The 13,504-nt window shown below is 39.1% G+C and overlaps 1 protein-coding gene across 1 annotated transcript in view; it reads right to left on the reverse strand.

The window, feature by feature from the left end:
• Nucleotides 1-13,504, reverse strand: part of PPFIBP2 (PPFIA binding protein 2) — a 198,400-nt gene that overhangs the window by 42,349 nt on the left and 142,547 nt on the right. The window contains exons 11-15 of the mRNA XM_042454773.1: nucleotides 12,227-12,288; nucleotides 7,858-7,933; nucleotides 1,510-1,616; nucleotides 1,358-1,422; nucleotides 858-923 (exon numbers count right to left, since the gene is read on the reverse strand). Of these exons, the coding sequence (XP_042310707.1) occupies nucleotides 858-923; nucleotides 1,358-1,422; nucleotides 1,510-1,616; nucleotides 7,858-7,933; nucleotides 12,227-12,288 (376 nt within the window). The remainder of the gene's footprint in view (nucleotides 1-857; nucleotides 924-1,357; nucleotides 1,423-1,509; nucleotides 1,617-7,857; nucleotides 7,934-12,226; nucleotides 12,289-13,504) is intronic.

Raw genomic sequence — 13,504 nt, forward strand, 5'->3', positions numbered from 1 at the left:
CTCGGGTTACGAAATTAATTCGTACGCGGGCCGCTTTCGTAACCCGAAAAGCCTTCGTAAGCCGAATTGCCATAGGCGCTAATGGGGAAAAGCCGCGATTCCGGCGAAAAAGCCGAAAAAAGCACCAAAAGTTTTTTCGTAACCAAGAAAAAACATTCGAACCCGAAACAATAATTCCCTATGGATTTTTCGTATCCCGAAAATTTCGTAACCTGGGTATTTCGTATCCCGAGGTACCACTGTAAGTCAAGAATGTAGTAGTTTCTGTGCCCTACTAAACCAGGGGTGTGCAAAGGTGGTCTGCAAACCAAATGAAACCCTAAGCCATCTTTGCAGATGTCTTTTCTTTTCTTTCTTGCAAAAACATTTTTGCATTTTAAAAAATGCCACCGGGGGTGTAAGTGGTGCCCTACCCTGTACTAAACAGTGAATATATTGATATATACCTTGTTTTTCCACTAACAAGACACTCAATTTGCAAAATCAAATGAAAATGGCTAGTTAAAATCTAGAATGCTGATCAAACGTTCATTAAAAGGCACCAATAAAAAGAAAGCAACACAACACAACCATTCAAAACTCCACTCAGCAGTTTCATGGCCAAAGACCTGTCTGAATAGAAAAGGCCTTTGCCTGTCAGTGGGAGGATGACAGAAAGAAGACCAGACACAGCTCAGAATAAGAGATTGTGGTCTAACTATTGGCATCCTTTGTGGAGGAATGTTCTGGCCAATTAGAATTGCTTGGTTCCTTTGAACTGGGGCCAGTGGTCACTTATTTTGCAAGTAAACCACAAATTATCCAAAAGTACCTTGCATAATTTGACTGAGATGTCTCCACAGCATTATTCTTCTTACCTATTTTGGAATTCCAGGCTTTCTCCATTTGTTGAAAATTTATTTGCAGGAACTGGAGAACCTCCACTGTTAATAAATATGGTAAACAGGCAGAGACTTTAAAAGAACAATCTTTTAGGCACATTCCCAAATTATCCCCCAATTATCCCATCTAGTTTTATACTGGTAGCACATTTTTTTTTTTTTGCAACAACAGAAAGTTCATTCATAGTGTATCCAGAATGACCAAAAAGTCCCAGATTTTGTACCTGTTCTTTCCAATGTTATATTGGGTTAATATAAACAAACCAATGGGTTTAAAAAGTCTTTGATTGTACTGGGAGTTGACAAAGATATTCTGGATAAACAAAACATGTACGGATTTCCAAAATAAAAGTAACAAGAAAAGTAACAAGAAAGAAAAGTAACAAAATCTGGGACTTTCTGGTCTTTTTAATCAGTCTGAATGCATCCTCAAAGTAATAATGATTTACAAAGAAAAATGTGACGTGAGATCTTGCCTGATTTCCAGTACTTTTTGTGGCGGAGGAGGCAACATAGGTGGGGTCAATACCCGTGGAAGTATCTGTGCAAAAGAATTTAAATACACTGAAAACAAAATCCACTACAATCCATGTAAAATATAGAGGAAAGGAAAAATCAACCAACCAACCTCTGGTTTATATATTTCCATTTGGGGCTTATTGATAGGATTCCATTTTCTTAAAGTTGCCTCAAAATCATCTTCACTGGTACTAGACAAAACTCTTTCTGAAGTTCCTGAAAGGATTATAATTTAATTTATGCATGGGTCAATTTTTTTTTTAAATGTCACTTTAGGCATAACATGTTTAAGCTCAAATTCAGTCAAGTGTTCACCCAGATTCATAACTTCTTGTAGTGCAGACAGGATGCAAAATGTGAAGCCAGTTAAGTAAATCTATTAGTCAATGAATAAGTACTTATGTGTGTTGCTGATCATTAGGTAACTTGTTCAGTGAATAGATACATAGTACAGTATTCCTCATCCGGAAATCTACTATGCTCCAAAATCCAAAACTAAAATAGTGACATCCTTGTTTTCTGATGTTTCAGCGTACACAAATGTTGTTTCATGCATAAAATTATTTATTTTTGTTTACAGAATTATCTTCATAAGTTTAATAATAAGTTTATTTGTATTTTCCCACTTCTGCCAAAAGATCGAAGCGGGATTACAACCAAAAATCTCCATACAGGCAATAATGTCTAAAATACATATCATAAAAACATCACAAAGTATAAAAATTTCAATTACAGTAATCATAGGGCAGCGGGCAGTTATGCTGTTATGACCGGAAGTGGGGTTTCCTAAAGTTCTTTATAGAAGGTCAGGTGGGTATGCCCGCCGGAAGAGATCTGTCTTTAGTGACTTCTTAAAGGCATCAAGGGTTGTGATGAGACGGATCTCCTCCGGCAGATTGTTCCATAACCTGGGGGCCATAGCTGTATATGCTCTTTTGGAAGTAACTGTTAGTCTGACCTTTGGGTAGTCTAACAGATTCTTCCCTGTTGTCCTGAGGGCTACAATTTAGTATGCACAATATTCATGAATTTCATAGAATCATAGAATCGTAGAGTTGGAAGAGACCACTAGGGCCATCCAGTCCAACCCCCTGCCATGTTTAGACTTGGATCCCTTCTCCAAGATATCTCATTATATATATGTAAGTATTCCAAAATTTAAAAAAATCCAAAATCCAGAACATTTCTGGTTCCAAGCATTTTGGATAAGGGAGACTCAACCTGTACATATTCTAAGTTCAATAAATAGAACATGTTTCTCTAAAATGGATTGAAAATTAAAATTTAGAACTGAATATGGTTAAAAGATTTAAGATACATAAAAATTACCACAATCTTAAACATACTAAGAATCAGTTTATACAAAACAAGTCAACAACTTTAGTAATGCTATGTAATACAACTGAGATAGCTCTATACAATAAACACAATAGAATGTCCATGTCTGTAAAGCATGGTACTGTCTCATTTGAGAGCTACTCAGCATTGGGCAACAAGAATTTTGGCATATTATTTCTTTCAGTGATGATTAACAGAAATTTAGTGTTAAACAAAAACCTTTTCTGCTGGCAGTTTTGTAATGTTAAGTGCTCTGGCCAGGTTCTAAAGTCTGGAGGAATTCTGTACTACTGTACTATTGGTGGAGGTTGGGGGGGGGGAGAAGACATGGTCAATTCAGTTTTAGGTATATATATTAGCCAAATGTTCTGTAGTTAATTATAGCAAACTGGGTCACAATGTATTCTGTATCAAGTGAGATCTTTAAATGTACATTATGTCACTGGAAAATATAAATGTGTGGAACAAAATATTGCCCAATACCATCAATTTGACATATTATGTTTCGAGAAATGCAGGATAGGTTACAAAGCAAGAAAATTACTTCCAGCTTTTCATATATCTTCTGTACAGTCTGGAAAAAGGATAGCAATTTAATATTATTTTCATGTTAGACCTATTATTAAGAAGAGTTAAAGGAGGGTTTGGCTGGTCTTAATGACTATCACATTATAGGAAAGTTGATTGTTTAAAATAGCTTCTGAGTTTCCACTTCTTTATCGTCTCAGCAACATTCCCATCTTTAGCAAAAAGTGTGACGATAGTACTGAAAGCTACATAGTCATAGCAAGTGGAGGCTCATTTAAAAAATCAGAGTTTAAAGGGTGGAAATTGGCCTTGGAAATCCATTAGTCTTTCGACTCCCATTACTGGATTTATAAAGGAAGAGTACCCTTAGGATTTAAATGATTTTGGTATGTGTCCATCTGTTTAAAACTGTGTTTGTAGGATGCTGCCCTGGTCCCCCCATCTTTAAAGTCAACTTTTCAAAATTGCTTTTCTATGTGTTCTCTTCTTGGCTGCTTTATTTTAAATTCAGACAGGAAGTGTAACATTTTATGCAGCAGTCTAGTCAGGCAAGGAAAAATGCTATAGTAGACAAAATGTCTTTCAAAAAACTTCACTCTAATAATTTTATTATGCCTCCTTTAAAGTGACAGAAGGCTACATGACCAAATAAGGATAAACAGTCTTTAGTGGGCAGTAAATTCATTCTCTCTATTAGTTTTGCTGAATCCCATGGAAATCCCAAAAAGTCTGCAACATTACCACCTAGGAACATAGGCAGTTGCTTAATAATGAATCAAGCACTGTCTAGCTAAATGCTGCCTAGCAAGATGGTCAGCATAGACATGTTGTCCTACCTGTGCCTTGCTGTGTGCATGTTATTTAAGAACAAATGGAATGCATCTAAGAATGCACATCAAAGTTACTGATCCATGTACAATCTATTTTTAAAAATTAGTGTACTACACTGCACTGATAGGGCCTCCCAGTATTGTTGGCCTACAACTCCCATCATTCTTTACCACCAGTTATGTTGATTAGGCCAGATTAGGGTTGCAATCCAACAGCATCTGGAAGACCACAAGCAGTCCACATCTCCAGCAATGAGCAACTGCTGGCAAAACTTTTTGCACAAATGCCAAGCAGAGCCTAAAGAGGAATTTAACACCCAAGTAGCTGCACAACATTATAGTGAGAACCCGGACCCACTTGTCTCCAAAGTAAGGTCAGAAGAAGATCAACTACCAATAGACAATTGTTCTGTGTTTATTACAACTCATAGAATCATAGAATCGTAGAGTTGGAAGAGACCACTAGGGCCATCCAGTCCAACCCCCTGCCATGCAGGAAATCCAAATCAAAGCATCCCTGACAGATGGCCATCCAGCCTCTGTTTAAAGACCTCCAAGGAAGGAGAGACTATCACCCTCCGAGGGAATGCACTCCACTGTCAAACAGCCCTTACTGTCAGGAAGTTCCTCCTAATGTTCAGGTGGAATCTCTTTTCCTGTAGCTTGCATCCATTGTTCCGGGTCCTGTTCTCTGGAGCAGCAGAAAACAAGCTTGCTCCCTCCTCAATATGACATCCTTTCAAATATTTAAACAGGGCTATCATATCACCTCTTAACCTTCTTTTCTCCAGGCTAAACATCCCCAGCTCCCTAAATCGTTCCTCATAGGGCATGGTTTCCAGACCCTTCACCATTTTTGTCGCCCTCCTTTGGACACGCTCCAGTTTCTCAATGTACTTTCTGAATTGTGGCGCCCAGAACTGGACACAATATTCCAGGTGGGGCCTGACCAGAGCAGAATATAGTGGCACTATTACTTCTCTTGATCTAGACACTATACTTTTATTGATGCAGCCTAAAATTGCATTGGCCTTTTTAGCAGCCGCATCACACTGTTCACTCATGTTCAACCTGTGGTCTACTTGGACTCCCAGATCCCTTTCACACGTAGTTTCATTCAGACAGGTGTCCCTAATCCTATATTTGTGCATTTTATTTTTTCCGCCCTAAGTGCAATACCTTACATTTCACCGTGTTGAATTTCATTTTGTTAGCTTTGGCTCAGCATTCTAGTCTATTCAGGTCATTTTGAATGTTGATCCTGTCCTCTGGGGTATTAGCTATTCCTCCTAATTTGGTGTCATCTGCAAATTTGATAAGTATGCTCCCAATTGATAAAGATGTTGAATAACACTGGACCCAGGACAGAGCCCTGTGGGACCCCACTGGTCACTTCTCTCCAGGATGAAAAGGAGCCATTGTTGAGCACCCTTTGGGTTCGGCCGGTCAACCACTTACAAATCCATGTAACAGTTACCTTGTCTAGTCTACATTTTACAAGCTTGTTTGCAAGAATGTCATGGGAAACCTTGTCAAAGGCCTTACTGAAATCAAGATATACTATATCCACAGCATTCCCTTCATCTAACAAGCTGGTAATTTTATCAAAGAAAGAGATTAGATTTGTCTGGCATGACTTGTTTCTCTGAAACCTATGTTGACTTTTTGTGATTATGGAATTGCTATCTAGATGTTCACAGACTCTTTGTTTAATTATCTGCTCTAGAATCTTTCCTGGTATTGATGTCAGACTAACTGGACGATAATTGTTGGGATCCTCTTTTTTCCCCTTTTTGAAGATGGGGACAACGTTTGCCCTCCTCCAGTCTGCTGGGATTTCTCCTGTTTTCCAAGTTTTCAAAGATTATTGCCAATGGCTCCGATATTACATTTTCCAGTTCTTTTAATACCCTTGGATGGAGTTCATCTGGTCCTGGAGACTTAAATTCATTTAGATTAACAAGGTGTTCCTTTACTATCTCTTTATTTATTCTGTGCTGAAATTCCCCTATTCTGTCCTCTGCTCCATTATCCTCAGGTTGAGCACCCTTTGCCTTTTCTGAGAAGACTGAGGCAAAGAAGGTGTTGAGTAATTCTGCCTTTTCTCTGTCTTCTGTTAGCATTTTGCCATCCTCTCGACGCAGTGGCCCTACCATTTCCTTCTTCTTACTTTTGCTGCGGACATATCCAAAAAAGCCCTTTTTGTTGTCTTTAACCTCTCTAGCAAGCCTGAGTTCATTCTGTGCTTTAGCTTTTCTGACTTTACCCCTACACATGACTCCTATTTCTTTGAATTCCTTTTTCGTGATTTCCCCCTTTTTCCATTTCTTATACATGCTCCATTTAAAACTTAGCTCGGTTGAAAGTTCCTTAGTCATCCATCCTGGTTTCTTGAGACACCTCCCATTTTTCTTTTTCACTGTTTGACTATGCCTGGCTTCTCCTTTCCACTGTATTACAAACTCCAGGAGAACTCAGCCACCTTCACAAGCAAATGAGATTACCCAAGGTGGCCATCATACTGGACTGACTTTGCAATTGATGCGAGTATTTTTTTTTTTTTTTGATGCTGGAGAAATACAATGAGCCAAGCATTGCATTTTCTTGCCCAACACACATGGAACAATATGGAGAAACTGGCCAAAGATAAAGTGCTAGCAGTCAGACACAAATCACACACACACAGAGGAAATCAGTTCCATAGGAACTGTTATTGCAAAGAATCATAGAATCATAGAGTTGGAAGAGACCACAATGGCTATTCAGTCCAATAAATTGTTTATTGCAGGGAAGAATGCTATGCATTCATTGGCAAAAGTTTCAGAGGGATGCCATACATTTCCTTAAACATCCAGTTGAATTACGCCATGGCCAAGCTGTATAAAGTAAAGAACAAGGAGAAGGCCAACAGTTCAATATCCCTCTGAGAAAAAGCTTCCTACAGCCCCACATCCCATGTTTTCTGTGCTGCCATGCAAGCTAACCCTATTTAAGCCTCCAGAGAACAAAGCATCCCCAGAGGAAGAAGTGGGATGTTTCCACATTACTTTTCATATCTTTTCATATCTTTACATAAAACATAAGTTCAAAAGCACAACTGAATAAAGCTTGTCATTTCTCACTGGCCCAAGCCCTCTTTGCTCAATATGCTAACAAACTTAATATGCGTATTAAGGGTTAATGTGGAGTCCTTTAATATGTTAATTAAATTAAACACCTTCACTACTTAGACATATGTAATGTTTACAAAATATGTTAATATACATACTAAATAATACATAATAATTACTAAAAGTAATGTAATACAAGGCAACATGAGTTTATATTATCTAACCAGCAGGAAAGGAAAAGAAATGGGTAATGAAGGAAATGCACACTTTGCAACTCTGAACTACAAAAATGTACCTTGCATACTTATGCAGATTCATGAAGAGACTGGGTTTTGCCAACAGCTCACAAGATCCTCAACTGGAATCCTTGGTCTTCCACTAAGAACCAACTTTACGCCGTCGTGGTGGTGACCAGAAGTGGCACTGCCACATCACAGCAAAGGTGCACTAAGGTTAGCGCGTTAGGGGTTTTTTTTGGGGGGGGGGGGGGGGGGGGGCAGGATTTTTCAACAAAATTTGAACACAGGATTGATCCACCCATAGTGAACTAATTTGTCTGCTTCACTTCATGACATTCTTTTGAGGGCCAGACTAATGATGCTCAAAAATTTGGAAGTACATTTCACGTAGTGTATTACCCACTGATTATACCTTGTACTGCTATCATGATCTCTTTCACTCTTCGGTACTGGCTTAGCAAAACAGTTAACTCTTCTATCCGACGATCCTAAAATGAAATAAAAAGAAGGGAAATATGTCTGGCAAAAAGTTAAAAATTCCAAAATATCAATTCTTTTTATCTGCTGGTGGTATCATCAGGCCAATCAGACTTTTTCTACTCATTGTCGTCATGGAATTGCTGCTGTGTAAAAACTCATGAACAAAAGAAAAAAATTTAACTAAATTGGGGGGAGGAGACTTCTGGAGGGTGGGACAATTGGCTGGGTTTTGGGGACAGGGCCTGCAGACATTTTCTACTCATGGTGGTCATGGAATTGCTACTGTGTAAAAACTCATGCACAAAAGGAAAAAAAACTTGAGGGGGACTTCTAGGGGGCGGGACAGCCAGTTCGGTTTGGGGGGATGAGCCTTCCAGGGACAGTGTGCGCTTCCTCTCCCTGAGCCAGCCTGTGCTTTTTCTGATAAGGAAAAGGACAGGACAGTGTTTGGGGGTCAGAGCGTGCATGGGGGAAAGGAGCAGTGTGCACGCATGTGGGCAGAGAGGCAGAGGGAGGCGCTTGCATGAGCAAGGAGGTGGAGGGGGGCTGACCAGGTGTCATCCCCTTTCTGGGATGTCACCTAGTGTGATCTGCATCCCCCCGTGACACAACTCAGCTGAATGCTGCCCATCAACCTTTTGGTACCTGTTCTTAATAGATGATGATGATGATGATGATGATGATGATGATGATGATGATGATATCACCACCATTACCATCAAAGGAACTCACATGGATGCTGAAAATCTTTCAACAAGTTTTGACTTCACGGATTTTTAAAAACACGCCCACACCCACACACCTCCTTTTCCTCTGTCCAAGCCTGCTTTCCTTATAATGTATATGTGTGTGTGTGTGTGTGTGTGTGTGTGTGTGGTGTGTGAGCGGTGTGTGTGTGTATACACACACACACACACACACACACACACACACACACACATTATAAGATATGCAGGCTTGCACACAGGAAAAGGAGGCGTGAAAATAGGAGGAAGGAATATCAACAATTTAAGATATGCAGATGACACTATAGTACTAGCAGAAAAGCTCACAGACCTGGAACATCTACAAAGAAAGATCAAAGAAGAAAGGGCAAAGTCAGGCTTAATGTAGAACATGAAGAAATAAAAAATAATGACCACCGAGGACCTTCACAAGTTCAACCTAGACAATGAAGAAATAGAAATAGCAAAAGAATCCCCATACCTGAGATCAAACATTGATAGAAATGGGGACTGCAGCCAGGAAATCAGAAGAAGAATTTGGCGGGGGGGGGGGGGGAGTGGATATGAAAAAACTAGAAAAGCTTCTAAAATGGAAAGATATACAACTGAGCACAAAAGTTATAATCATACACACCACTGTATTCCCTATTACCATCTATGGATGTGAGAGCTGGACCGTTAAGAAAGAAGATAGGAAGAAAATCTATTCATTTGAGATGTGGTGCTGGAGAAGAGTGCTGAGGATTCCATGGACAGCCAAAAAGACAAACAAATGAGCAGATCAAGCCAGAAACCTTCCCGGAAACCAAGAAGACCAAACTGAGGCTGTCGTACTTTGGACACATCATGAGAAGGAAGGATTCATTGGAAAAGACATTAATGCTGGGAAAGCTGGAAGGAAATAGGAAGACAGGAAAATCACATGCCAGATGGATGGACTCTATTAAGGAGGTCACGGGTATGGAGTTGCAGGGATTAAGCAGAGCAGTGGAGGACAGAAGGTCTTGGACATGTCTCATCCATAGGGTCACCATGAATCAAGATTGACTCGAGGTCAGTTAACAACAAATCACAGAACCAATAGTAAGCACACTTGATATTATTAGAAAGATTGTCTCAGTGTTTACCGGATATGTAATAGTTACTGCATCAAAGTGGGTGTAGAAACAGTGTTTTTGGCCATTGTTTTAACCAGATAAGTTAAGCCTGGAATTGCCACATCAGACTACTCTAACAGTGCTTCTGCCATCAGTGGATGTGCTCCCTATTCCCAACAAGGCTTACTTTGGGAAGATTGCATTTTCTCTGGGAACAAATTCCCAGGTACAGAAGCACTATGTTGACAGAAAACAGCTTAGATCTTGTGCCACAAGTAAATAAGGATGGGGACAGAAACAATAAAACAGTAATGCCTAAACAACAGGCATAAGAGAAGCAAAGGAGATTTACAAAAGAACAAGTGACAGAAAACACAATTTATGAACAAGGTTGCCTATTCAAGGTTGTCCCAGGCTCTGAGTTTTCCAAGTCAAACCCCAAGATCTAGGGATGGCCCTTGGAGATGCCATGAAATACCAGTCACAGTTGTTTACAGCTTGTCACAGAAACACACGCACACACACGCGCGCGCGCGCGCGCACACACACACACACAGAGAATATTTTTTAAGAAAGAAATCTTGTTTAACACAGCTGTTCCTAGATCATGGTTAAACGAAATGATTTTATTTCTTCTCACTGACTCAGGAAGATGAAATAAGGAACTTCTAATCTTGCCTACTTGCTTCTAGCCAGAAGGTAGATGCAGAATGAGGGTGAGCCCTGGCATCACATGACCGGGAAGAAACAAGAAAATTTAGTAAGTAAATACATAAGACAACCCCCTCTCACATAGAAATCTTTCCATGTTGCAGCATAATATCCATTAAACTTTACAGTCTGTAGCAAATTGATGCTCTATTAGCTGAGCTGAAGATTTGCACTCAGTTCATTTCTTTATTACAGTCCAGAGACCCAGTAAAATCATTGTACAAGATATAAAATAAATTGAAAGCACAATGAACAATTAGTCAATTAGTACTGAGAACATATTTCAAACATCTTTCTCTTGCACAAAAGTTAGCTGTTTTCTGATCCTACCCGCCTCAGACAAAAACCACGAAGGTCACACTAGGAATCTTATTTTCTAATAAGAATTTAAGATAGAACTGGGTCGATTCTACTGGTAGATTTGCACTCCTTTCCTCTTGCCCAGAGATGAGCATCCCCCCCACGAAAGCTGGAGAAATTGTAACACTATCGCCTGCCTGGAGATGACCCACAACAACTAAACATTTAGGGGCAGGCCCTGAGATCTGGCAATGCTACCCAATAAGTTGTACATCAGGCTCACCATTATTTGTGTGACTAAAAGTTTGCTCTATTTCTTTTTCTTGTAGACAGTTATGCATCCAGGTCCATCCTCTTTAGAGAAACATAGCACCAGGCTTGCATCACCACAATAATTGACTTCTATGTGGCATAATAATGCTTTGGAAATAGGAGAGCAACAGAAACCAGCAGTAAAGTGATACTAATTCTCTTCTCTGTAGTTGTTTTAAAATGCCATGTGAATGCAGCATGAAGACACAGAGGCATGCAAGTTAATAATAAAAAATAAAGCTTGATACATACAATTCCCCAAAGTCATACTGATGAGGATCATATTCGCAGGGTGGGTGAATTGTACACACACTCTCTCTGTGGTAGGAAATAGTCATGGGGTGATATCCAGCTTGAGTACTGGCACCTTGTTTGACAGAGGTCAGATGTAATTTCCCCCTTCTCATGGGACATCACCTGCTTTATGTCATTTCCAGTAACTGAAAGTTGAGAGGGGTCAAGGCTATCCTATGATTAAATTCTCACTATGGCACTTCCTTCAAGAAAATAGGTGTGACAAGTAGGTGCGAGTCATGAGAAACTTTAGGATATCAGGGTGTGTAGCATAATAAACTAGTTATGCTAATAATGGAGCACTAGATTATGAAGAGTGATAATTATGATTTCCCAAGTGCTGGGCAAAGAATAACTACATTTTACTAATTACATCCTTCTTCTTTAATGCCTCTTTTTTCTTAGTCTAAGGCATGTGACAACATTTTACTTTATTTATATCCAATCTTTCTCATGAAAAGGGGACAGCAAGAATCTTCAGGCATATTTCACAAAATACAGAGAAGAAATATTTTTATGATCTACATTTTTTAGTTTTTATAAAGGATTTGTGATTATTAATGAGTTTAAATCTTTCATTAAACTCATATCTTAAAGGTCAGGCAGCCATACTAACAAGGATGACCTGTCCAGCTCCCTCCCACCAGTGAGTTCTGGTGTGATAAGCAGTGACTAATGTGATGACCAGCAGCAACCTGATAAGGTGGATTTCATAGGGGAGGGTGCATTTGTGGTGGGGCAATGATGCACAATTGTAAATGTGAATTGCAAAATTTATAAGGTTGTAAATCTAGCTTACAACATCATAAATACTGAACAGGATGCCACCAAGCATCTGCAATGCCCATTACTGTTTTCTTACCTTTTCTTCATTTGCAGCTAGCAATGATTCCATTCCTACTTTCAGACGTTGTACTTCTTGATCTAAAAGAAAAATGTCAGAACTTAGGAGGGAAAATATCCTCATATGTTATTATCTCTGAACAGAAATACTTCTGGCAATCTTTAAAGAACAAAAAATAAAATTGACCAAGAGCAGTGACTACACAGACTGTCTCTCTTCTGCTTAAATGTGGCAACTGCTTTCATGGGCGGAAATTTCTGAGTACTAGATCAGTGCTACTTGAAGTCATGGTCCATGAACTGATGCCAGTCCCCAAGCCACTGGCTACTGGTCCCCAGTGAGTTTCCAAGAAAGAAAAAACAAAAGTAATTATAGCCTATGGGCACAAATATACTACTAGTTCCTGATATATTGGGGGGGGGGGGACTTCTGGTCCCCTACATCAGACAGCTTGAGATTCACTGTTCTTAGATTAGGATTTCTCATCATATCAGTGTCTGGAGATGCTGTTATTTATTTAGCAACCTACTTGCCACTTCCAGAGTCACAAGCAAATACAACAATAAAAATTATATTACAAACTGCCAATGGGTCAGATGCAGTCAGCTTCTCCTTTCATGTCACAAATTAATTTTCTTCTTGTGGTTCTTCTGAACTTGAAAAAGGGGAAGGGGAATACAGCTCATTGAAGAGGAAGGGATTAAAAACCTTGTTGCATAAATGGACACCCACATTCTACTGAGATTTCTGAGATTCAACTGATAACAAAAACAGCTGAATAAAAGAAGTGTGGTAGCAGAAGCAAATAAATTTATCCATAATTTAAAAAGAAATGAGAGAATATAAAGGTTGTTGTCTATAGGTAGCATGTGTGAAATAATCCTTCTACCAGTAGCCATCTTTATAATGGGAGATAGTTGGGAGAGGACTTCAGAGGATGTCTTCAAAATGCACCAATTTGTGATGAATGGGTTATTAACCTATATGAGATGATGGAATTAGATTTATTATCAAGAAATTGAAGATGGGGTAAAAGATGTCACAATAAAAGAATGGGAAAAGGTTTATGTTTACATAAGGAAGAAATGTGGTAAAATAGCAACTATAGCAATTACGGATAAATGAAAAAAGAAAAGGTATATTAGAATGGAAAAGTAATTTTTTTCTTTCCCCCTTATATATTGTGATATATATATATATATATATATGAGAGAGAAATTTTGATAACTCAAAAATTCTGAGATGGACGAAAACTGTTGTGGAAAATAGTGGGAAAGTAGCCTTCACTTGACAAAT

The sequence above is a fragment of the Sceloporus undulatus genome, chromosome 1 (genome assembly GCF_019175285.1).
Source record: "Sceloporus undulatus isolate JIND9_A2432 ecotype Alabama chromosome 1, SceUnd_v1.1, whole genome shotgun sequence".
Classification (NCBI taxonomy): Eukaryota; Metazoa; Chordata; class Lepidosauria; order Squamata; family Phrynosomatidae; genus Sceloporus; species Sceloporus undulatus.